At 39.3% G+C, this 24,479-nt stretch overlaps 1 protein-coding gene and 1 pseudogene across 1 annotated transcript in view; one reads left to right on the plus strand and one right to left on the minus strand.

Annotated features, from left to right (window-relative positions):
• Positions 1-24,479, minus strand: part of TRIM33 (tripartite motif containing 33) — an 80,032-nt gene that overhangs the window by 15,238 nt on the left and 40,315 nt on the right. Inside the window, exons 7-14 of the mRNA XM_021712489.1 lie at positions 23,078-23,224; positions 22,401-22,518; positions 20,348-20,622; positions 19,462-19,626; positions 14,515-14,715; positions 5,793-5,925; positions 4,039-4,102; positions 1,131-1,290 (exon numbers count right to left, since the gene is read on the minus strand). Of these exons, the coding sequence (XP_021568164.1) occupies positions 1,131-1,290; positions 4,039-4,102; positions 5,793-5,925; positions 14,515-14,715; positions 19,462-19,626; positions 20,348-20,622; positions 22,401-22,518; positions 23,078-23,224 (1,263 nt within the window). The remainder of the gene's footprint in view (positions 1-1,130; positions 1,291-4,038; positions 4,103-5,792; positions 5,926-14,514; positions 14,716-19,461; positions 19,627-20,347; positions 20,623-22,400; positions 22,519-23,077; positions 23,225-24,479) is intronic.
• LOC103260733 lies at positions 6,214-10,639 on the plus strand (annotated as a pseudogene).

A 24,479-nucleotide genomic window follows, 5' to 3' on the forward strand; every position in this document is an offset into this window, starting at 1 on the left:
GATTTTTGGATTTATTGTAGAGATGAGGTCTCACTGCCCAGGCGGGTCTTGAACCCGCGGGCTCAGGCAATCTACTCACTTCAGCCTTCCAAAGGCGCGGGATTACAGGCTGAGCCACCAAGCCCCGCCAAAGATAATTTCAAATGACTTAATACAATTAACTTTTTATTCTCATTAATTACAGCTGACTCTCAGATGAAAAAGTTGTCTGGCCGGGCTTGGTGGCTCAGCCTGTAATCCCACGCCTTTGGGAGGCAAAGTGAGTGGATTGCCTGAGCCTGCGGGTTCGAGACCCGCCCGGGCAACTTGGCGAGACCTCATCTCTACAATAAATCAAAAATCACCCGGGCGTGGTAGCGCGTGCCTGTAATTCCGACTACTCGGAAGGCTGAGGCGGAAGGATCGCCGGAGTCCAGCGGGTCGAGGCTGCGGTGGCCGGGAGCGGCCACTGCACTCCAGTCTGGGCGACAGAGTAAGACTCTCACTCAAAAAAAAGAAAAAGAAAAAGTCGTCTGGGCCCTTGCCAGACCATCGCTGCCACTGCCTTGCTAGACTCTGGTGTGGCCACGTGCTCTTTGAGCTATGGCTGTCGCCATGCTTCCTGGCTGTGGCCCCTTCTCCTACCCGGGGGAGGTGACTCTCCTCTTTCTCTCTCTCTCTCTCTCTAATTTACTTTATAAATAAACTGTATTTTCTTTTTTTGTTTTGAGTTGGAGTCTCACTCTGTCGCCCAGGCTGGCAGCCTCGACCTGCCGGGCTCCAGCGATCCTTCCGCCTCCGCCTTCCGAGTAGCCGGAACTACAGGCGCGCGCTACCACGCCCGGCTATTTTTTGACTTATTGTAGCGACGAGGTCTCGCCCAGTTGCCCAGGCGGGTCCCGAACCCACAGGCTCAGGTAATTCACTCGCCTCGGCCGCCCAAAGTGCTGGGATTAGAGGTGAGCCACCAGCCCGGCCTAAACTGTATTTTCTAATCTCCAAAAAGAAAAGGTCATTTGGTTTATATCAGGCACAAAAACTCAAAGACACATTAATGCTCCTGGAACCACTGCTTAGTCTTAATATACTGAGAGATGGATGAGTAAATGAGGCGTCCGCCTAAACCCCTGCCAGACCCCCTGGGAGCTTACCATGCAAGCACTCCTCCTGCCATCTTCTGTCTTCTCTTGTTTCACAGATCCTGAAAAGCTGCATACTTCATCTTCAGCACCAGGTTCTTGCTTGACCTTCACTTGATCAGATTTGAAACTAAGACTTGTCTTTTCAGCAGTTCTGCCTGATGACCCACAGCTATTAAAAAATAACAAGTAAAGGTCACAAATGTCTGACTGTATATTCCAAATAAAAACAATTATATGACAAGTAAGTCAGGCACGGTGGCTCACGCCTGTAATCCCAGCACTTTGGGAGGATGAGGCAAGGGGACTATGTGAGCCCATGGACTTGAGACCAGCCTGGGCTGCATGGCGAGACTTTGTTACCACAAAAAATTAAAACAAAACAAAACAAAAATTAGCCGGGCGCAATGGGGCATGCTTGTGGTTCCAGCTACTTGGAAGGCTGAGGTGGAAGGATTGCCTGAGTCCAGTAGGTTGAGGCTGTGGTGGCCGTGGGAGTGCCACCACACTCCAGCCTGGGCAACAGAGTGAGACCCCAGGTCAAAAAAAACAAAAACAAAAGAAAAGCAGTGTTCACTAAAGTGAAGATGACAATTAACACGTAAAAGACAAGGATACTTCATAATGCAGTTAAGAGGAGTCTGGCAGCCAGGATCGGAGGCTCAGCCTGTAATCCCACGCTTTGGGAGGCCGAGGTGAGTTAATTGCCTGAGCCCGTGGGTTCGAGACCCGCCTGGGCAGATTGGCGAGACCTCATCTCTACAATAAAAATCAAAAAAGTAGCCGGGCGTGGTAGCACGCACCTGTAGTTCCAGCTACTTGGAAGGCTGAGGCGGAAGGATCGCCGGAGCCCAGCAAGTCGAGGCCGGGAGTATGCCACTGCACTCCAGTCTGGGTGACAGAGTGAGACTCCAACTCAAAAAAAAAAAAGAGGAGTGTGGCATAAGACTAGCTTCAAACTCTTTTTAAAAAAATGTAGGTAAAACTTTCAGAAGACTCTAACAACACACTTTATGGTCTGAGGCACTTAGAGTAAATCATTTAAGGAGCCTAGTACACAATCATTTTCCCAGGCCAGCAGTACAGAATGCCAATGATTGTTCTTTATAAAAAAAGTTGACTCTTCTGTGCCTCCCCAAACATCTAAAGCATACAACCATAATAGTGGTTCATGAAACCTCTTTTGACTTTTGGGAACCAGAAATTGGGAGGAGAAGAAGATAAAGGTAGTAAACAACCTAAAACATCCTTATTTGATTCAATGTAATGATAGGCAAGACTAATTTTACATCTAAAACCACTGTTAAGAGAAGTGAATAACGGCTAAGACTGGGTTGCTACTGAGAATGTACTTTTTTCACTCAGTCTGTATTTTTCTTCTAAAAGCACGGATTATTTAAAGTAGAATTAAAAAGCCAAGCAAATATTTAATAAGCCCAATCTTCAAAATGCATATACATATAAAAAACAGTCACATAATAATTCAAATAAAATATTTCTTGCATTATAATAAATTACTCAAAATAGGCAAGAGTAAAAAATTCAGTATTTATTGTATTTTAGCTTACACACATGTGCACAAGCCTATTTCTTATCTCTGTCCACCAGAAAGGCCTAAAAAACAATAAACAACTCAGTAGCAATTAGTGCCCCTAGTACCCAGAAGATTATCCTCAAACACTATTTTCCCAATAACATGACCAGAATTTCTTGGAAAAATGGCTGATTCCAGTCTGAGGTAAGAAATGTACAAAGTGAATCTGAAGCACTGTTTCACAGGAAACAAGGAAGTTTTCAACAGACTACTGTGATTATACCAAAAGGACTAAGGAGCAAACTTTAAAAAGTTCTGACAGAACAAAGAAAGAATAATTTAAGCTGTCAATAAAAATAACATCTATAATGAATTAAAACATAATAAAATATGCTGAAATATATGAGTTCAAAAGGTAATAATAATAAAACTCACTGGTCACTGTTGGAGTCACTCATGGTATTAGGAATCGACTCATTACCATGAAAGCAGGTAAATAAAAATAATCCATTTAGCCTGTCTTCCTACAACCCAAGTTGATGACAGAAAGTTTCTCTTTACAGAAATATTCTAAATTAATAAAGAAGGCATAATGCAACAAACTAAAATGTCATTTTATAATCAGTAAAAAAAAAAAAAAATAGAGTTAAGCAACGATCATTAGTGAACAAACAAACAAAAACGAACAAAACCCCCCAAAAACAAAAAAAACCCGAAACAACCAAAAACCAAGCGGACATAATGTGCCCCTGGTGGAAGCATATACTACCACCATAAAGTATTTTGGCCCTCTTCCTCCACATCAAACCTGAAACTGATCAAACCTGGTGACCAAAATACCAAAGTAGACAAAAAAACAGGAGGCAGTGTACTTAAATGAGACGAATAAGGAAAACCTTTATAGGAGAAACAGTTACATTTTACAACAAATAAGTTGATACCAATACAATCAACTGGTGGCAATGTATATAAGTTTATTTGAATCTGATTCAAAGAAATCATTTACTTTTTTAAAAAGGCATTTATGGCAAGAATTGGGACTCTAAACATTAACTGAATCTCTACTGACATTAAAGAATGAATTGTTAATGTTTTTAGGTATGACAATTCTGTGGTTATACAGTTTAATAATTCTTATTGATAAGGATATCTACTAAAACAGTCACAAGTGAAATGGCATGATATCTGAGATTTGTTTAGAAATAATTTACATCAGAAAGGAATTGGTAGAAATACAGAAGAAGCAAGACTGGCCAAAACCAGCCAGATCATTGTTCAAGCTGGGTGATAAGTATATAGAGCTCACTGTAATATTCTACTTTTATTATATACAATCGAAGTTTTTCTCAATAAAAAGAAAATAGTTACTAATAACATATTACTCACCTGCCTCGACTGCCAGTACTAGAGGTACTAGGGGGTCTCACAGGTGTGTGAGAATTGGATAAACCTAAAAAAAAAAAAAGTCAAAATGAGTATAAATGCATACAAGAATATTTGGAATTCTATCTACTTGTTACAGAACTCAAGATTATTATAACCCAACTTTATAATTCTTGGAAATCAGACCTAGTTACAAAGTCAGGGATGGCATGTAACCATTAATAGACATCAACCAATTTCTCTCAGCTGCACCCAGACATCACCTCAGAATCCTCCTCAGAGGACCACTAAACTCCCAGAATAAGAGAAAGCTGTCATCTCTCCAAGTCATATAATAAGACATTTTACTGATTCTCATTAATTATTCTTTTTAGAAGTCCTGAAATAATTCTTATTAAACTTTAAAAATTATGTGATTTTTAAAAAGTGTTAATGATGCAACTTATGCAAAATCCACATTTATATTTGAATTGTTATTTCTCTAGAAATAAGTAGGTGGTCTCTTTCTGTAAGAAAGAAGTCACATTTAATTTACAACAGAAAAATATACATAATAATCACTTCTAGACTGTTAACTTGATTGGAGTTGCTTCAATCACGCATTCATCAGAGTCCCAGTTGAATCACCTGGCAATAGAGTCAATTAATACAACTGGGATTTTGGAAGAGAGCTACATACCATGGATATTTTGCTTTTCTTTGAGTAAGAGTTTCACTCTGTCTCCCAGGCTGCAGTGCAGTGGCATGCTCATGGCCACCCCAGTGCCGACCTGCTGGGCTCCGGCAATCCTTCCACCTCAGCCTTCCAAGTAGCCGGAACCACAGGCGTGTGCTACCACACCTGGCTAATTCTTGGATTTATTGTAGAGACCAGGTCTCACCATACTGCCCAGCCAGGGTGGTCTCGAACCTGCGGGTTCATGCAATCCTCTTGCCTTGGCCTCCCAAAGTGCTGGGATTACAGGCTTGGACCACCGTGCCCGGCACCATGGGTATTTTAATAGTTTCCAACAAACTTAAGTTTTTATTTAAAAATTACAATTTGAAAATTAACTTGCCTTTCCTCAGCTCTTGTTTTTTAGATATTTTTCAATTTTTCAATATTTAACTAAGTGTTTTAAAGTTGGGTTGAAACCAAAGCTCTTCAACTGACTCTATATTGTAAAATATAAGATACACAAAGTAAAGAATGCCAATTGTATATGAACAAAAACTACTGCAAAGAATAATTTAAAAAATCTGTTCTGTGATAGTTAACTTTATGTGTCCACTTTGCTAGGATATGATACCCCATCATATGGGCAAACACCAGTATAGGCATTACTGTGAAGTTATTTTTTTAGATGGGATTAACATTTAAATCAGTTAACTTTGAGTAAAGTAGATTATTGTCCATAATACAGGTGGGCCTCATATAATCAACTGACATTCTTTTAATAGAACACAAGACAGAGAGTTCTGTCCTCTTCCATGTCTCATAATCCCTGCTCCCTGGAAAAAGGAATTCTGTCTCCCAACCCTGGTCTCAAACTCTCTGGCTTGCTGACCTGCTCTACAGAATCTGCTCTACAGATTCTGGACTTGCTGGTACCAAATTACATGAGTCAAGCCCTTAAAATAAATCTCTCTCAATTTCCCTCTCTCTATATATACTTCCTACTGATTCTGTTTTTCTGGAAAACACTGACTAACACAGATACTGACAGTTTTTTTTTTTAAGTGTTAAAGAAACAAGGCAACACCCTTGTTTGTTTTACCTGATGATCCTGGAGACAGGGCAGAGGGTCCTGGGGAAGGATTCATGGTGCTTGTAGGCTGTGGGGGTAGGTGACTGCCTGAGATGTATCTACTTAGTAGATTATCTAAACTACTTGAGCCAGCATCTTCCAACTGAAGAGAAAGAAGATAAGATAAACTTGCTTTGACTAAAGCAGAGGAGACGCTATTAATTTCATTAGTATCACTTCTTGTACTCATAGTTTACTAATAAACTAAGCGGTTATCCAATACCAAACTCAGTTTAATTGATGTCTCCCTATGTTTCCCTGAGGACCTACACAGCATAAAGTTTATGTAAATAAAACTATAATACCATTCAACAAATATGCAGGTGCTCGGTGCCTCTATTTCAATGTCCATAGTCCTGCCAGAATCATTCACATAAATAGAAATGTTATCATGTCAGTATCCAACTTTAAAGCTCTTAAAAATTCGTATAGGCCATGGAAGCCTGTAGTCTAACTCAAGTCCTCTTACTACACACACACACACACACACACACACACACACACACACACAAAGGAAGAGTCAACAGGAACACTGAACCTTTTATAACTTAGAGGCAGTAGGATAAAGCCAGAGGGCCCAGCACTGCAATTTTAGTGTGGTTCTCGGCCTGGATGTCAGTTTCCTATCTATAAAACAGCCTACCCACACTGCAGAAATGTGATGATTAAATGAGAAAATATTTACTTAAGAAAGAGTAAAAAGACAGTATTTAAGTGTGAAAATTGCCTTAAATTCTACACTATTTCTTTTTCCTTTCTTTTGAGTTGGAGTCTCACTCCATCGCCCAGGCTGGAGGGCAGTGGCACACTCACGGCCACCGCAGCCTTGACCTGCTGGGCTCAGTTGATCCTTCCACCTCAGCCTTCCAAGGATCTGGAACTACAGGCATGTGCCACCACGCCTGGCTAATTTTTCTTGATTTACTGTAGAGACAAAGTCTCACCAAGTCACCCAGGCTAGTCTCGAACCCATGGGCTCAGGCAATCCTTTTACCTCAGCCTCCCAAAGGTTGGGATTATAGGCGTGAGCCACCACACCCAGCCAAATTCTATACTATTCCATATAATAAATGGCCAAATTGTTCTTGGGCAAACTGTTAGCCTTCGCGCTTACTGATCTACGCGTACCTACACTAGCCTCCTCTTATTCATTCTTTCCCATTAGAGGCCAGGAGATTTCTTATGCAAATCTACTTCTGGTTCAAGACAGAAAACTGAACATAAACATTTACCTCTTGCTCTCCTTTCCTCCTAAATGCACAATGACTTTTATGGCTATACATCAGGAAGGATGATATTAAAATAGGAACTGTGGATATAAACCACAGTAGAACTAGATTGCTAGAAAGATCAGAATGGAGCAGCTCACAACTTATACAGGTAAGGGAGGATCCTTCTAAAAAAGTAAATAGGACAATTTTCCGAAAGCCCTTAAAAATCCCATGCCAGGGACATGAGGGTCTGACGGTAAGAGTAGGCTGTGGGCTAGCTGGAGGGACAATTAAGGGACAGTAGCAGGCGTGCCACCTTGTGGCCCCAGCTGGTGGCCGAGGATGTACTTAGAAAGCTCTGGCCACAGGAGAATCCCTAGATGAACTCAGGTTAACTGCAGCATCTGTGAAGAGGATGCGCTCCTAATGAGGGCCACAGATGGAAATGGGGGCGGGGGTTCAGAACAGACATGAAAATCCTGCCTCACCAACCCCCTCCTTTCCATACTCTCCATATGAATCTATTATCTCCGGCTAGGAAGACAACCCTAAGGCTAGAGGAGTAAAAAGATCAGGAAGAGACATACAGGAAATATATATAGCAGGGCGTCCCTAATGCCTTTATAGCCCCCAACAGGGAAATGCTAACCGAAGCATTCACCTGCAGGTTTCACTAGACATGAATAAAGAGTCACCATAAATAAAGTTAGAAGACTAACTGGAAAAAAAATATTAACTAATTCAATAAACCAATATTTTTTTTTTATCATCCCTGAACAACTGCATGGCACATAAGGTATTATACAAATAATTCCTATGATTTAAAAAGAAAAACATAATCCAATAGGAAAATGAACACAGACATTTCACAGAAGACACAGACAATTCATAGAAGAAAAAAAAAAAATCAATGAACATAACCAACCACATTAATATAAGAGATGAAAATAAAATCAACAATGTCATTTTCATCTATCAGATTGGAAAAGATGAAAGAATGATTAATTTACACAGTTATGGGAAGAACATGCAGAAATGGGCATTTCAAATATATAAACTGGCCCAGTCAATACCTGTGCAGAATTTCAATGTGTAATTATTTCTGGCCCAGTAATTACATATCAACCAACTTATCTTACAGAAATACTTGTGCTTAAAATTACATGACCATAGTGCCTCAATTAAGCGTTTTAAAAAAGCATTAAAAATGACATAAAATAAACTAAACACATTTAAAGTCTACAATTTGATGTACCTTCACACAGTATATACAACTAGGCAACCAAAAATCAAGAAAAACGAACAGACCCTGTTCATCACCCCTAAGGTTTCTCCCTGGTAATCAATCCTTCTCTCAAACAACCTGTCCTCAAACAAGCATCGGTCTGCTTTGTGCCATTTTAGATTAGTTTGCTTTTCCTAAATTTTTGTATAAATTGTATTGCATAGTATATATTTTTTCATCCTTTTCTTACACTCAGCATAATTAAGATTTATCCATGTCACTATTATCAAGTTCATTCCTACTTACTGTTCAGTTAATTAATATTCCATTGTACGAATACACAAATTGTTTATCCATTTATAGTGGATGGACATTAGGGTTGTTTCCAGTTTGTCTTATTACAAAGAAAACTGCTATGAACATCCAGGTACAAATCTTCATATAGACATATATTTCCTTTTCTCTTTTGGCAAATAAACAGCTGAATGGCTGAATCTTTATGGCAGATACATGTTTAACTTTTTAAGAAATTGCCAAACTGTTTTCAAAGTAATTGTGCCATTTTGCACTCCCAACATTAGTGTGAGAAAATTCACAGTCTTCTGCATCCTCACCAGAACTTGCTATGGTTAACACTGTCTTTTTTTTTTTTTTTTGAGTCAGAGTCTCACCCGGCTAATTTTTTTATTTATTGTAGAGACAAGATCTTGCCTTGTTGCTCATGCTGGTCTCGAAACCCTGAGCTCAGGCAATCCTCTCGCCTCTGCCTACCAAAGTCATGGGATTATAGGCTTGAGCCACCGTACCCAGCAACATTCAGTCTTTTTAATGCTGGTCATGTTAATCAGTGTGATACCATGTGTGTTTCACTGTGGTTTCAATTTGCATTTCCCTGATGACTGACTATGTTAGCCTCTTTTCACAGATGTGGTTTTGTTTTTGCTTTAAAAAAAAAAAAAACTCAGCCGGGCTTGGTGGCTCAGCCTGTAATACCGCGCTTTGGGAGGCTGAGGTGAGTGGATTGCCTGAGCCTGCGGGTTCGAGACCCGCCTGGGCAACTTGGCGAGACCTCATCTCTACAATAAATTTAAAAATTATCCGGGCGTGGTAGCACGCGTCTGTAGTTCCAGCTACTTGGAAGGCTGAGGCGGAAGGATCGCCGGAGCCCAGCAGGTCGAGGCTGTGGTGGCCGGGAGCGGCCACTGCACTCCAGTCTGGGTGACAGAGTGAGACTCCAACTCAAAAAAAACAAAACAAAACAACTGTTTTTTTCCCCCTCTCAACTAGATATGTTTTTGTTCTGTTTTGCATCAGAGTCTCAGTCTCTCACCCATGCTGGAGTATAGTAGTATGATCACAGCTCACCACAGCCTATACTTCCTGGGCTCAAGTGATACTCCCATCTAAGCCTCCCAAGTAGCTGGGACTACAGGCCCATGCCACCACAACCGGTTATTTTTTTTTTTTTTGTAGAGATAAGGTTTCTCTATGTTGCCCAGGCTGGTCTCAAACTCCTGGGCTCAATCCTCCTGCCTTGGCCTCCCAAAGTGCTGGGATTACAGGTGTCAGACACTGTGTCCAGCTTAGCTTTATTTTTAACAGTAAGATATGAGAAATAAACCAAAAGTTCACCATCAAGAGGATTAAAAGAAAAAATACACCCAAAAAAGTAGAATACCATACAAATTTAAACACAAGAAAGCTCTAAGAACTAATATGAAAAAAGTCCAAAAGCAAAAATATAAAACTTGCAATAGAGGGAGAGGAGGGGAAGGGATGGAAGGACAAGAAATCATCCTCCCAGGTACAGTGGGCACAGGTGGAAGCGGTAGGGACACATGAAGCCCAGTCTGTTTGTACTCCAAAAGGCTATTGATTTTTTTTTTTTAAAGGTTTAAAAACTTGACGGATAAGAAAGACAGGGAAGAGTTAGCTGCAGCAGAATTTCACAAAAAAATCAAAGAGGCATCTGAAGTGTTTGACCATGAGTCAAATAATACAGTGGATGTAAGAGAGATTGGAACAGTTATCAGCTCATTAGGATGCTGTCCTAATGAAGGAGAGCTACATGATCTAATTGCAGAGGTAGAGGAAGAAGAACCCACTGGATGCATCTGATTTGAAAAATTTCTTCCAGTGACGACCCAAGTACTACTAGAAAGAAAATACAGCCCAATGCCAGAAGATGTTCTCCTTTGAACTTTTAAATTCAGCTAAACATGGGTTTTCTTATGAAGGAAGAATTGATCAAATATATGACTGAAGAAGGTGAGCCTTTGTCTCAAGAGGAAATGGAAGAAATGTCTGCTGCAATTGATCCAGAATCAAACTCAAGTCATTACAAGGACTATATAACAATGATGGTGATAGATGAAAATTAAGTGTTCTAAAAATAATTTCTTATTGAAAGGAGTTTTTACAATTGCTTGTTCTTGTCAATTTCACATTTTATCTTGTAATTCCTATATCTAATATTTAATACCTTATGACAACTGTTTCAAGATTTTTTTAAGGTGATCATAGCAATTTAAAACAAATTTATTTAGTATGTCTAGGCTTACGGAATGAAAAATTGCTATTATTTGAAAACTATTCTTAAACACTTTTAACATTTAAAAAAACTTGCAATACAATATTCATAGTGCTAGCTATATAAATATATAGTAAATATGGTGCAACCTCATTTTGTTACTTAAGAAAAACAGTCCAAAGTCGTTTTTGCAGCTTACGGAGGTCCTACTTATGTCACCCCATCCCCTTCTCTTTCCCCTGTTCTCACTGGTCTTTTTTGTTCTTCAAAAGTGCCCAGTTCCTTCATACCTCATGAACTTTGAAATTCTGTTCCTTTTACCTAATAAAATTTACCGCTGGCATCTCTCTGCTAACTCCTACTCAGCTTCTAGGTTTCAAAGTGCTGGGATTGCAGGTGTGAATACAAAATGGGTGTAGCCATTGTGGAAAACAGCTCGGCAGTTTCTCAAAAAGTCAAACATATAAACATAACTTTGCAATTTAACTCCTGGATATATATATACCTCAGAGCAGCTGTCCCGAACCTCTTTGGCTTCAGGGACCAGTGTGGTGAAAGACTATTTTTCCACAGACTGACTGGTGGTAAGGGGAGAGGATGTGCAGTGAAACCTCCCTGCTGGTGGCAATCTGCATTTGGAGCTGTTCCCTGTGCTCACATCGCCGCCTCAGCTCCACCTCAGATTATTTCATTGGAGTCTCGTAAGGAACATACAACCTAGATCCCTCACATTACAGTACGTGTGGGGTTTGCAAGCCTATGAGAATGTAATGTGGCTACTGACCTGACAGGAGGGAGGGCTCAGGCAGTGATGTGTGCATGGAGAGTGGCCGCAAATACAGATGAAGTTTTGTCGCTCGCCTCTTACTGTGCGATCTAGTTCCTAACAGGCCAAGGACGGCGGTGGATTTGTGACCCAGGGGTTGGGAAGCCCTGCCTTACGAGAACTGACAACCTATGTTCACACAAAAACTTGTACACTCAAGTTCACAGTAGCACTATTCCTAACAGCCAAAGAGGGAAAACCTAATGTTTGCCAGCTGATGAATCAACAAAATGTGGTATATCTAGTCAATAAAATACTATTTAGCCATATAAAAGGAACAAAGTACAGCTACAGGTTAAAGCATGGATCGACCTGGAAAACATTATGCTAAGTGAAAGAAGCCAGACACAAAAGGCAAAATATGATTCCACTCACACAAAATGTCCTGAACAGGTTCATAAAGAAAGAGATTAGTGGTTTTCAGGGGCTGGGAGAGAAAGAAATAGAATGTGACTGCTAATAAATACAATTTCTTTTGGAGTGATGAAAATATTCTGGAAATAGTAGTAATGGTTGCACAATCTTGTGAACGCACTAAAAACCACGGAATTGTATGTTTTTAGAATGGATTTCATGGTATATGAATTATGTTTCAATTAAAAAGTGGATGATACTTGAGAACCTTTGTAAGTTTCTTAAGAACTGAAACCAAAACTTGTCTTCTTATTCTCACTGCTCGAGGACTTTAGTATACAGAAAGTGTTTAGTAAGAACTGAATGATCACTTTTACACTGTGCATACCTCTGGTTGTCCAACGGCTCTCATATAACACCTTTCCAGACCTACAATCCTAAACTAACTCCCTGGTATTGTCATAGGTAGTAGAGAGAGGACTGAACTTATAATCGGGAGTCCGGGCTTAAAATTCCAACTTTACCATTTATCATGTGATTCTCAGAAAGTCACTAACCTCTCCTTACTTTCATCTATAAAATAATTATAGGGCTATTACATTAAACTGGGATAACGCCCATGAAAGTGCTTCATAAAGTATAAGCTTTTAACTTAGAAATGTTACTTTTAAATTTATACTCTAAAAAAATCCCTGTTCTATATACAGTCCAGTCCTTTCACACCAACAAAACCATACTTTCCTTAGCCAAAAAAAAAAAAATCTCTTCCAATATCAAGAAAACAGTCAGATTAAAAGAATTCACAATATGTTAGTGATTTTCAAACAATTTTGATGAGGACTATTAGTAAATGACAGTGTGCTGTGTTCAGGAGTTTTGCTAAATGAGTAGATTATAGCTGCTCTTGCAGGGGCAGGCAGGGAGATAAGTAACTATGTGAGATGACAAATGTTAATTTGTTCCTACACTAACCATTTTATTATATATATATCTTATAACATTATGTTATGTATGTATACCCTAAATTTTTAAATAAAAACTTAAAATCAATTTTGAATTTATAGAAATATCATTTAAAACTCTTACATAAACCCATGCATGTGTAAAAGTTTTAAGCTGCAGCCACAGAAAGAATCCAGGGTCCTACTGTCACAACAGTTTCACTGCTCCTTGCTTCCACAGTGATCCCTGATCCCAAGGAGCTCACACAACGCATGAGATGATTCAGTATAATCCTGGTGGATTATCTTACATTTTAAAAGAAAATGATTTTATTTCAAACAAATTGGTGAAAATTCAGAAGGGAAACAGAAGATACTTTTCTTCCGTTAAAAGAGCCAAGCGGCTTCAAAGTCCTTCTGTTCCATCCATTCCTCCTCCTCATTATCTCCTCTCTCTGAGCATGCCCCAACTCTCTGAGCTGACCTTCCAACCCCATCCTTTCCTCAGTCCAACAGAGTAGCCTTTTTAGACCTTACAGAAGAATGACAAAGATTTGATCACATTTTGGTCCCGGGTCTCCTCTCTGGCTCCAAACTCACACCAAGAGTGCATCATCTGACACAAGGTCTGTCTGTTGACAGGTGATAGAAAGGGAGGAACTAGCCTATTAGCAAAGCTAATATTAATCCATTATTATACCACTGTTTATATAGTCTCAAAATCTAATATTCATACGACATCCAAGTCCCTATAATTTTAAAATATCAAGGACACTAGTTTTAGCACAAGAATGTTTCAAGATTCAAATATCTATACTTCACTCTTTTTTTGTTTAATTGACAAACAATAATTGTGTATCTACGGGGTACAATGTTATGTTTTACACATAAATTATGTATGTATATCATAGAAAGACTTAATCAAGATAATAAATATATCTATCAACCCGACAACCCATCATTTTTTTATGGTAAGAACATTAAAAACCCATTTTAATTATTTTGAAATATATAATACACTACCATTAACTGTGTTCATTTCACTACGCAGTGCAATAGATCACTAAAACTTAATTCCAAAGGAACTTAAATCTGTACCTCAAAGAGATAAGTATCTGCACTCCCATCTTCACTTCAGCATTATTCATAATAGCAAGATATGAGAGCAATCTAAGTGTCTATCAATGAATGAATGAAGAAAAAGTGGTATATATACACAATAGAATACACTATACAGAATTTAAAAAGGAGGCAATTCTGTCATTTGCAAAAACATACACAGAACTAAAGCATATTATGCTAAGTATAATAGGCCAGACACAAAAAGACAAATACTGGATGACTTTACTTATGTGTGGAACCTAAAAACGTGATCTCACAGAAACAGAACAGAAAGGTAGTTATCAAAGGCTGGCAGAAAGAGATAGGGAAGATGCTGACCAAAGGGTACAAAGTTTCACTCAGACTGGAGAAATAAGTTTTACAGATTCATGCTTTACTCTTTAGGGTAATGTTAGCCCTAAATTTAAAAAATAAATAAATAAATACTCGAACTCCCTAATTAGCACGAGATTTCTAAATGCCTCATTCCACTGAAATACAAACCTGTATGGGCGGAATATCTGGCAGCGATGGAAGGTTTTCTGGATTGGTAACTGAGGGGATAAGTTCTATTGCTGTAACGGATGGGCTGGTGGGACCTCGGTTTGCATTTGCCATAGTTGCTGTCGTAGGGCTCGTTGGGTTGATTGTGTTGTTGTGTACCGAGACGACAGGGAAGGGTCCTGCATGCCCTGGGTTTGAGTGCTAATAAAAAGGAGACATTATCATCACTTAATCTGCGACAACATGTGATCACACACTCTATCGTTACAACAATTTTTAGTTAAGGAAGAACACTAAGTGTGGCTGTGGCTGAGAAACAAAGAAGTGGGGTGGGCCCTATCAAACTTATTTAGAAGAACAGTTCAAACTCAGCCTTTTCATTTTTCTATTCATTTTTGTGTATTACCTAGAGAAAAACAGACCTGCGAATCATTTTTCAACCTGTCAGCCTAGTGATATAACCTTACTTCAGAACTAAAAGGTGTATTCGAAAGCCTCCAAGTTTTCACACAATAAGCCAAGAAGGCTACTAATCCATTTATATTTCTCTTTGACCCTGTAGTCTTTTTTCTATTAAAAACTGTATAATGCAGCTGAATGTGGCTGAAAGAACAATGAATTTACAGAAAGGAAATATGACATTAATTCCTGACTCTAATACTGTGTGACCTTAGGCAAATCACAGTGCCTCAGTCATTTAGAAATGTGATTAATGCCAGGGGTGGTGGCTCATGCCTATAATCCCAGCACTTTGGGAAGCCGAGGTGAGAGGATTGCCTGAGCCCACAGATTCAAGACCAGCCTGAGCAACATGGTGAGACCTCAACTCTACAATAAATCAAAAGAATTAGCTGGGCATGATGGTGCGTGCCTGTAATTCCAGCTACTTGAAAGGCTGAAGTAAGCCGGGCTCGGTGGCTCAGCCTGTAATCCCGCGCGTTTGGGAGGCTGAGGTGAGTGGATTGCCTGAGCCCGCGGGTTCGAGACCCGCCTGAGCAGCGAGACCTCATCTCTACAATAAATCAAAAATCAGCTGGGCATGGTATCGCATGCCTCTAATTCCAGCTACTCGGAAGGCTGAGGTGGAAGGATTGCCGGAGCACACTCAAAAAAAAAAAAAAAAAGAAAGGTTGAACAAAGGGTCAACTAAACCCAGTAGGTCGAGGCTGCGGTGGCCATGAGCATGCCACTGCACTCCAGCCTAGGCAACAGAGTGAGACTCTGACTCAAAAAAGAAATGTGAGTAATGATACCTTACTTGTTTCATTCTGAAGGTTATCATAAGGAACATTAAAGATAATACAGATGAAATTCTTTGGGAAATAAATTACTATTCACATATAAATAAATTATTTGAAATATTTTAAAACAATCAACCAAAAAAAAGAAAAAAGAAAAAGAAAACACTGAGTGATTTCTGCCGAGGTATCCCCAAAAGTCTAAGAAAAATATTCTGAGACAGTTGGTGAGTCTGATTCTGTAGCTTCTGCACTCTGAAATGGCATACCTGGCCCCTGGCAATACTGGAACTAAGGAGCACATGGCTATGTGAAGAAACTTAAGGAAATTAATGTTTAGATCCTCAACCCTCATATGTACTCTTTTCTTAAAAAGATAAAAATGATTTACATGAGAATGTGCCATGCTCTACAGGGTCTCTTTCCCACCATTTCTTTTGCACCTGCTCTCTTCCTCCTTGACAAAAGAAGAGCACAACTCTGACTATCCCTAATTTTATTCTAGGTATACTGCATCAAGATAGAAAACAAACCCACAGAGAGAATCAAGAGCACAAGTGGAAACAATAGTGTTGGGTATCAAAAAGTGATGGCTCTAAAACCTTGGTAACAAATCTTCTAACAGGTTCTATTTAATGATCAACAAAAATAAACACTTGGGGAAGCTGTTAGTAATAAAAAAGAGTTTTTAAATAGTTTTGATAGATCATTGTTTCAGTTTATTATCTAGAAAAAGTTCAAAGAATTGATGAATATTGCCATAATAAAAATCTTTTAAATCCTAAATACATAAATTTGTGAACAAAAACTTTTCCTGAAGAAAATTACAGCAGGCTAATCTGCCTATCAAGCAAAAACATATTACACATTAAGACAAAACTCTGTTGAGGAAGTAGATGCAAAATTCAAAGCCAAGGAGAGCTTGCTATGCTATTTGGGATTCCAACAGATTAATTTCAAAGAATGATGTAAAGGTTTTATTTATTTATTCTAACTTTATAGTGTCAACATCTACCGTATGCTAGAAAGTATAACTTTTGTAAAAGAAAAATTTTTTTTGACTCGGGGTTTCACTCTGTCGCCAAGGCTTGAGTACAGTGGCATGATCATGGCTCACCATAGACGTAACCTCCTGGGCTCAAGTGATCCTTCTGCCTCAGCCTCCTGAATAGCTGGGACTATAAACATACCACCACACACAACTAATTTTTGTATTTTTTGTAGAAAAGAGGTCTCGCTATGTTGCCCAGGCTGGTCTCCAACTACTGGGCTCAAGCAATCCTCCCTCCTTGTCTTCCCAAAGTGCTGGGATCACAGATGTGAGCCATCGCACCTAGCTTCCATTGAGTGTGACCCAACACACTCAGCTTTTGCAACTATTTAAATGTAATTTACAATGAAAATCTTAAATGAAAACCTTCAAATATAAGGGAGTGCACATTTTTCGAAAGCCAAGAACCACCGCTCTAGGACAGATACTGTTACTCCAACTTCAGAATGCGGACTGACCAGAGAAGTTCACATATTACTGTGCACTCCCGCCTCCCAGAAGTTCTGATTTAGGAGTTACGGCTCTGATTCTATTCTGACAAGGTTTTCTATTTCACCCAAGGATAGGTGATTGATAAGCTTTAAAGCGTGCTGTGAGAAACATCACTGAAAGTCTGAAAAACTGTATTATTTTAAAATACAAAGGCAATGAAAAAGTGCCTTATTTTATAACAACATCTCCTGTACAAATATTATTTACTACTCAGGCAAAAATTATAAAACATGTCTATAGACTGGGCATGGTGGCTCAAGCCTGTAATCTGAGCACTTTGGGAGGCCAAGGTGAGAGGACTGCCTGGGGTTCGAGAGCAGCCTGGGCAACTTGGCGAGACCTCATCTCTACAATAAATCAAAAAATTAGCTGGGCATGGTAGCGCGCACCTGTAGTTCCAGCTACTTGGAAGGCTGAGGTGGAAGGATCGCTGGAGCCCAGCGGGTCGAGGCTTCGGGTGGCCGTGAGCATGCCACTGCACTCAGCATGGGTGACAGAGTGAGACTCCAACTCAAAAACAAAAAACAACAAAAAAGTCCCTAAATGCACGTATCTAAACAAAAAGTTTTGGTTTGCTCCTTGGGGTTTCACTCTGTCGCCCAGACTGGATAAAGTGGTATGATCATGACTCACTCCTGGGCGCAAGTAATCCTTCTTCCTCCGTCTCCTAAGAAGTTGGGACTACAGACAGATACCCTTATGCCCAGCTATTTCTTTTATTATTATTATTATTTATAGAAGCTGGAACTACAGGTGAGTATTACCACAGCCAAATAATTTTTTCATTTTTTTGTAGAGATGAGTTCTTGCTACATTGCCCAGGTTGGTTGTGAACTTTTAGGCTCAAGCAAGCCTCCTTCCTCAGCTTCCTAAAGTGCTGGGATTACAGGCATAAGTCACCACACCTGGCCAAACACACTTTTTTTTTGAGTTGGAGTCTCACTCTGTCACCCAGGCTAGAGTGCAGTGGCATGCTCACAGCCACCACAGCCTCGACCTGGTGGGCTCAGGCGATCCTTCTGCCTCAGCCTTCCAAGTAGCTGGAACCATAGGCATGCACCACCACACCTGGCCACGTTACCCAGGCTGGTCCCAAACACCTATGCTCAGGCAACCCTCTCATCTCAGTCTCCCAAAGTGTTGGGATTACAGGCGTGAGCCACCGTGCTCCGCTCACCCTTATTTTTAAGATTAAGCACATCTACATCCTAAACAAACAAAAAAACCTAGTAGTTGAATAGAGAAAAGAAAAAAGTTGAAAGAAAAATTGTTCTTATTTTTATAGAGACAAAATCTCACTATGTTGCCCAGGCTGGGTGAACTCCTGGGCTCAAGTGATCCTCCTCTTGCCTTGGTCTCCCGAAGTGCTGGGATTACAGGCATGAGTCACTGCATTCGGCTTAAAAAAAAAATTTTTTTTCTTTTTTGAGTTGGAGTCTCACGCTTCTTGGCCAGGCTGGAGTGCAGTGGCATGCTCACAGACACCGCAGCCTTGACCTGCTGAGTTTAGGTGATCCTTCTGCCTCAATCTTCCAAGTAGCTGGAACTACAGGCGCGTGCTACCATGCCCGGCTAATTTTTGATTTATTGTAGAAATGAGGTCTCACCAAGTTGTCCAGGTTGGTCTCAAACCTGCAGGCTCAGGCAATCCTCTGCCTTGGCCTCCCAAAGCGCTGGGATTACAGACTGAGGCACCAGGCCCAGACTGGGTTAAAATTTTTTTTAAAATTATATATAGTTAGCTTTATTAATTCCAAAGTCCCTTTTATATAATAGGATCAAAAAAATCACATTAAAACACATTAAAAGAGCAAGGGGCAATTTTAGGAAACTAAAGTTCTAATCCTGATTTTATCATTACCCTCATGATTGTGGGTAAATCACAAGCTTGTTAGATTTGTCTTTCACTTCTATAAATTGAGTGGCTTGGAATACATCAAGGTTTTTTTAACGCATCGTATATGGTAAATTTAAAAGGAGCAAAGTAGGTCTTAAAACTAAATATAAAATTTCTTGTGTATGTGTATTTTTTTGAGACAAGAAGACACACAGCATTAATCAACCTGTAAGGCATACCAGCAACCCGCCCCCAACAATCAATTAAGAAAAAATGGTGTCTTTAGTTTTAAAATTGTATGATTCTTACAAATGTAACTCTAGGCATACTTGTCTTTGGAGGTGTGGCTGCATCATGGAATACTGAGGGCTGCTGTGCCTGGGTATCCCTGGTATTCTGGCAGCATTCTGAGCCAGTCTCATCTGATGGGCTTGAAAAGCTCCGCAGTTCATATTGCCTCTTTGCATTGTTTGCACACTGATCAATCGAGGAGGCTACAAAAGTAGAAATTGCAATTTATATGATAATTTTTATAGAATTTACCTTTCAACTATAAAAAATAAAAATGATCCCATTGGGACGAAAGGGTATGAAGTAAAAAATGTAAATCGTTCCTTTCATCGTTAGCCCCAATCCCCAGAAAGCTGGCAATGACTACAGTGTGAGTATCACTCCTAAATTTCCCCATTCTTGCTCTCTCCCCTCCCTCCCTCTCTCCCTCCCTCCCCCTCCTTTCTTCCCTCCCCCATCCCTCTGGGTGGGTTTTTAAAGTACATCAGCATTCAGTTATCCCACTCTGGAGTGACGGCTCACGTTGGGGCGGAGGGCACAGAGAAGGGAGACACAGGGATCGGGATGATTTAAACAAACGCCCAAGGAACACATCAAAGCTTGAGCAGAAACGATCTGGTTTTGTGGTTTATAACCATATGTGGTAAACAAAAAAAATGTGGTACGAAAGAATGAGAATTTGTGCACTTCTAGAACATTAGTGAGCTAATTCTATTTCCCAAGATAAATTATTTACTTACCGCCTTTCTTTACACCTCTCCTACATTCCCATCGCAACCAGAGCAAATAAACTCTAGCCTTTGAGCTCTGCTCAAAGTTCTGCTACCAACTTTAAAATGTATAATTCACCAAATGCAGGAAAAAGTGTAGTTCAGTTCTGAGATCTTCATAATTTGTATAATGGTGTAGTCACACAACACTCACCTGTTGTTGTAACATCTGGGGGGCTGCTTGTCTAGGATGCTGCTGCGTTGTTGCTGTTGTTGTTGGTGCAGGTGCTGGTGGCTGCTGCATCCTCATCTGTTGCAACTGCTGATGCTTCTGTGCATACACTTGTTGCTGCATGTGCTGGAGTCGAAGCTGCGCTAAGTTAATCTGTCCAGGGGTTTTACTAATGTGGTTTGTCCCTGGCGGAACTTGCCCAACTACAACATTGGGAGTATAGCCAGGAGCTGGCTTACTCTCTATTACTAGATTACCTGAAGGATTCAAAAAATGAGAAGAAGTTGCATATAATCATCTAAATCATCTATTTTGCAAGTTAATCACTATCTTTTCCTTCTTCCTCTGAAAACTATCAGCACCTCAAAGCACCCAATAGTACAGCAGGGATTGAAACTGGATTTAAAGATGATGATGATCAGAAATCTAATATATTTATTCCAAAGCTGAACAAATGACTTCTGATTATTTAGAATACAGTATCTGTCCCTATTCTTTTTTTACACAGATGTACAAAAAATTAAAGAGACTGAAAGAGATATTATTAGAAGAGACCCATCTAGTCAGTCTAAATCAATTCTCCTATGACAAGACTCAAGGATACTTGAGACTGCTAGTACTGATTCCATTTGCCTTTGAATTGCCAAAATGTGCAGAGCAGAGCACTGCAAAGCTACAAAATTGTCTTCCTTGGAAATACTGAAAGCTTTAAACCATTTATATTCCCAAAAGTGATGATTTCCCTTGCTTTTTTCATGGACCCATTGTTTTCTATGGACAGAGGCAAATTTTAGGAAGATGTGATTTAAGGCAAAGGTGGGCAGGCTTTCCTGTAATGGGGGTAGAGAGTAAATATTTTAGTCTTGGCAGGCCACATAAAATCTCATGGTCTTTGGTTTATGTTTGTTTTCACAACCAGTTGAAAATGTAAAAATGAAAAAAAAAAGAAGAAAATGTAAAAACCATTCTTAGCTAGCATGCCAATAAAAACAGTTTGCTGATGCCAGAAGGAAGGCTATAGCCCAATTTGAATATGCACTTTTTTCTTTTATGCAACAATTACTTTTTTTTTTAACAGAAGGTCATCCAGCTGCAGGTTTTACAACTCCCAACTCTCAGTAGATAGCATTGTTGGGAAGTGTGTGTGTTTTAATTGAGTTGTTTTTGTCTATCTCTCTGTAATTTACACCTATAGTCTTTAGGTTCACACTGTGCAGTAATAAAAGCTAAGTCCATTTCTCTTCCCTGTGAAAAGAGCTACTCCTATCTTTCTTTTTTTATTTTTTTGAGTTGGAGTCTCACTCTGTCGCCCAGACTGGAGTGCAGTGGCCGCTCCCGGCCACCGCAGCCTCGACCTGCTGGGCTCCGGTGATCCTTCCGCCTCAGCCTTCCAAGTAGCCGGAATTACAGGCATACGCTACCACACCCGGCTGATTTTTTGATTTATTGTAGAGATGAGGTCTCGCTGCCCAGGCAGTTCTCGAACCCGCGGGCTCAGGCAATCCACTCACCTCAGCCTCCCAAAGGCACGGGATTACAGGCTGAGCCACCGAGCCCGGCTTACTCCTATCTTTCAAACATTCCTTAGGACATGACTACCAGACACATCAGTATCTTAGGGTTCTACGCTAATGCTGGTATAATTAAACTTCTAAACAGCTGAGAAATTCTTCTGGAGAATGAACAACTCGCTAAGATTTCTAATGAAACTGTTGATATCAATTTTAAGAGATGTGGGGGAGGGGAAATTAGAAATGGCACACATTAAAAAACATTATACAAAGTAGACTCTCAACATTCTTCAGTCTAACACTCTTCCAGCTGAGCTATTTCGGTCACTTCAGACTCTCAATATTCTTAAGATGTAATGACACAGCAATACAAAACCATCACTAAAGTGAGTTTCCAATGAGTAACACATTTTCCAAACAATTTACATTATAAAATTAAAAACTTTATCTAGAATTTGCTTTAGATGCTTTCTCCTTCTGATTTGGTGTTCCAAGTTATATTCATAAAATTAACTATTTCTCACCTAAATTGACTACATTCTTTGCCCAGAAGGTGGGATCACAATGGAAACGTATTGCTCCATTAGCAGCAGGGACAGGATCACATCGCGCTTTCAAAATATGACGCAACTGAAAAGTAATCTTAAACGAAAAAAGTTCATATTAGTCTTAAAATTAAATATCAACTGAGAAAACATAAGATAAATACTTTTTTTTTTTAAAGAAAGCAGGATTTACTGAGAAGACAGAAAAGTTCTCACAGTGGGAGGGCACCCGAGGGGGCTGCCCAATAAAACACATTTTTAAAAAGCTCACGCATTCCCACGGCGTCAACTCAGATGAGACAGTGTCAGTGTTTAAAGTAGCCATAAAATCAAATGCGCAGGCTTGAATTTCTGTCACTTCTGATAATAAACTACATTAAGATATTAGGTATCTTCAAAAAAGCATACACTGTATAATCCCATTTACACAAAATTCAGAAAATGACAGAAATCAGATTTGTGGCCGCTCAGAGCTAGGGGTAAAGTCCAAAAGCAAAGGCCAGGGGTAAAGGGAAGAAGGAAATGTTGGAGGCAATGGAAATTCTCTGTATCCTGATGTGGTGGTGGCTGTATCTGTGCTTTAAAAAGGTGCAGTTCACAGAATATAAATCTCAATAAAGTCCATTAAAGAAAAATAAAGATAACATGTGTCTTACCAGTCGCTTGCTATATAGCAGTGCTGTGCTACTCCCGCTTGCAATTGCCCAGTTGGTAAAGTTCATTACATGCTTCACCTGCCGTGAAAGGCCCGTGATGTCATTCTGCTGCTGTAGTAATTTCATCTGTCTTTCTTTTGTGACATTCTGAAACAGAACAAGAGCTTCACTAAAGACTTCTGTATGAAAAAAATCAACCCAAATTTCTATTGCAAATGGGCATAATACCTATATTTCCTGAAAAATATATAAATATACATATAAAATATATAATATCTATATTTCTTTTAAAAATGGGATAAGTGAACAATTCTCATGATTATTTCATCAGAGGAAAAGTCACTAATAAAAAGAGGAACTAAAACCTAGTCCTCTAAGCTAAAAAGGATATTCCACATATAGAAGTTAATGTAAATGTTTTTCTTCTTTCAGCACAAAAAGTGTCTGTTAAAAATAACAGTATAATCCAGTATACCAGAGTTTATGACACAATGAGCTAGCCTTTAGAAATAATTGTATATAATCTTAACTTGCTATACTTTAAAGGCCAAAGAAAATAGATCACCAGTGCCACCTTCTGGTGTGGCATAAGACTGAACTTAAAATTCCCTCTTAAATACCTAAGACAAAATGAAAAGATAAATTTCAGAGCTCTAAATAGAATTAGGAAATCCTTTAGTAGCACAAAAGTTCAAAAAGAACACTGAAGCGAGAACTGGTCAAACCACAAAAAACAATTTCAGAGAAATGCTGCAAAGGAAAAATAAACTGCTTTATGGGACCTAGACCCAGGAATCAGTAATATCCTAGGTACTTCCACATTCAATTCAGTACACTAAACAATGTATCTACTTCTTTCTTAGTAACTTTCTTCCCAAAACGACTCAATTTGGTTTTCTGGATGATATTTTTCCTAAGGAAACAAGCTGCTCATTTTATAACGTAAATCAATGAATAAAAGTATTCAACTGACAGCAGTTTGGTTTACTACTTCGTCCAGAAATCATTCCTTTTATATATCTTAGGAAAATCTCTTTTACAAAGTTTAGGAACATATTACCCTAGAAAATGTCTATTTTTAAAATCATCATCATGTTAGGAGTATGTGGCAGATTTATCATTATGTATTTACATACACTTCAGCCTTAAGATGCATATTTTAATTCAGAAGCCCTTGAAATGGTTTTACAAATATTATTTTAGATGTATAGCTAAAAATATACTTATAATAAATTAAAATCATAAAAAATAATTACTGCTAAGTGCTTTTCATTCACACAGTCCTTTTGAGGAAGAAACAAAACTATGAGGGTTCACTGCAACAGAAGCACAACAGGAAAGGGAGCCCCGCCCCTTGAGTTCTTTTGATCTCACAGTGGTGTTTCAGTCGAAAGATTTCAAA

This window comes from Carlito syrichta, unplaced genomic scaffold, assembly GCF_000164805.1.
Source record: "Carlito syrichta isolate Samal-C Ts95f unplaced genomic scaffold, Tarsius_syrichta-2.0.1 Scaffold303316, whole genome shotgun sequence".
Lineage (NCBI taxonomy): Eukaryota > Metazoa > Chordata > Mammalia > Primates > Tarsiidae > Carlito > Carlito syrichta.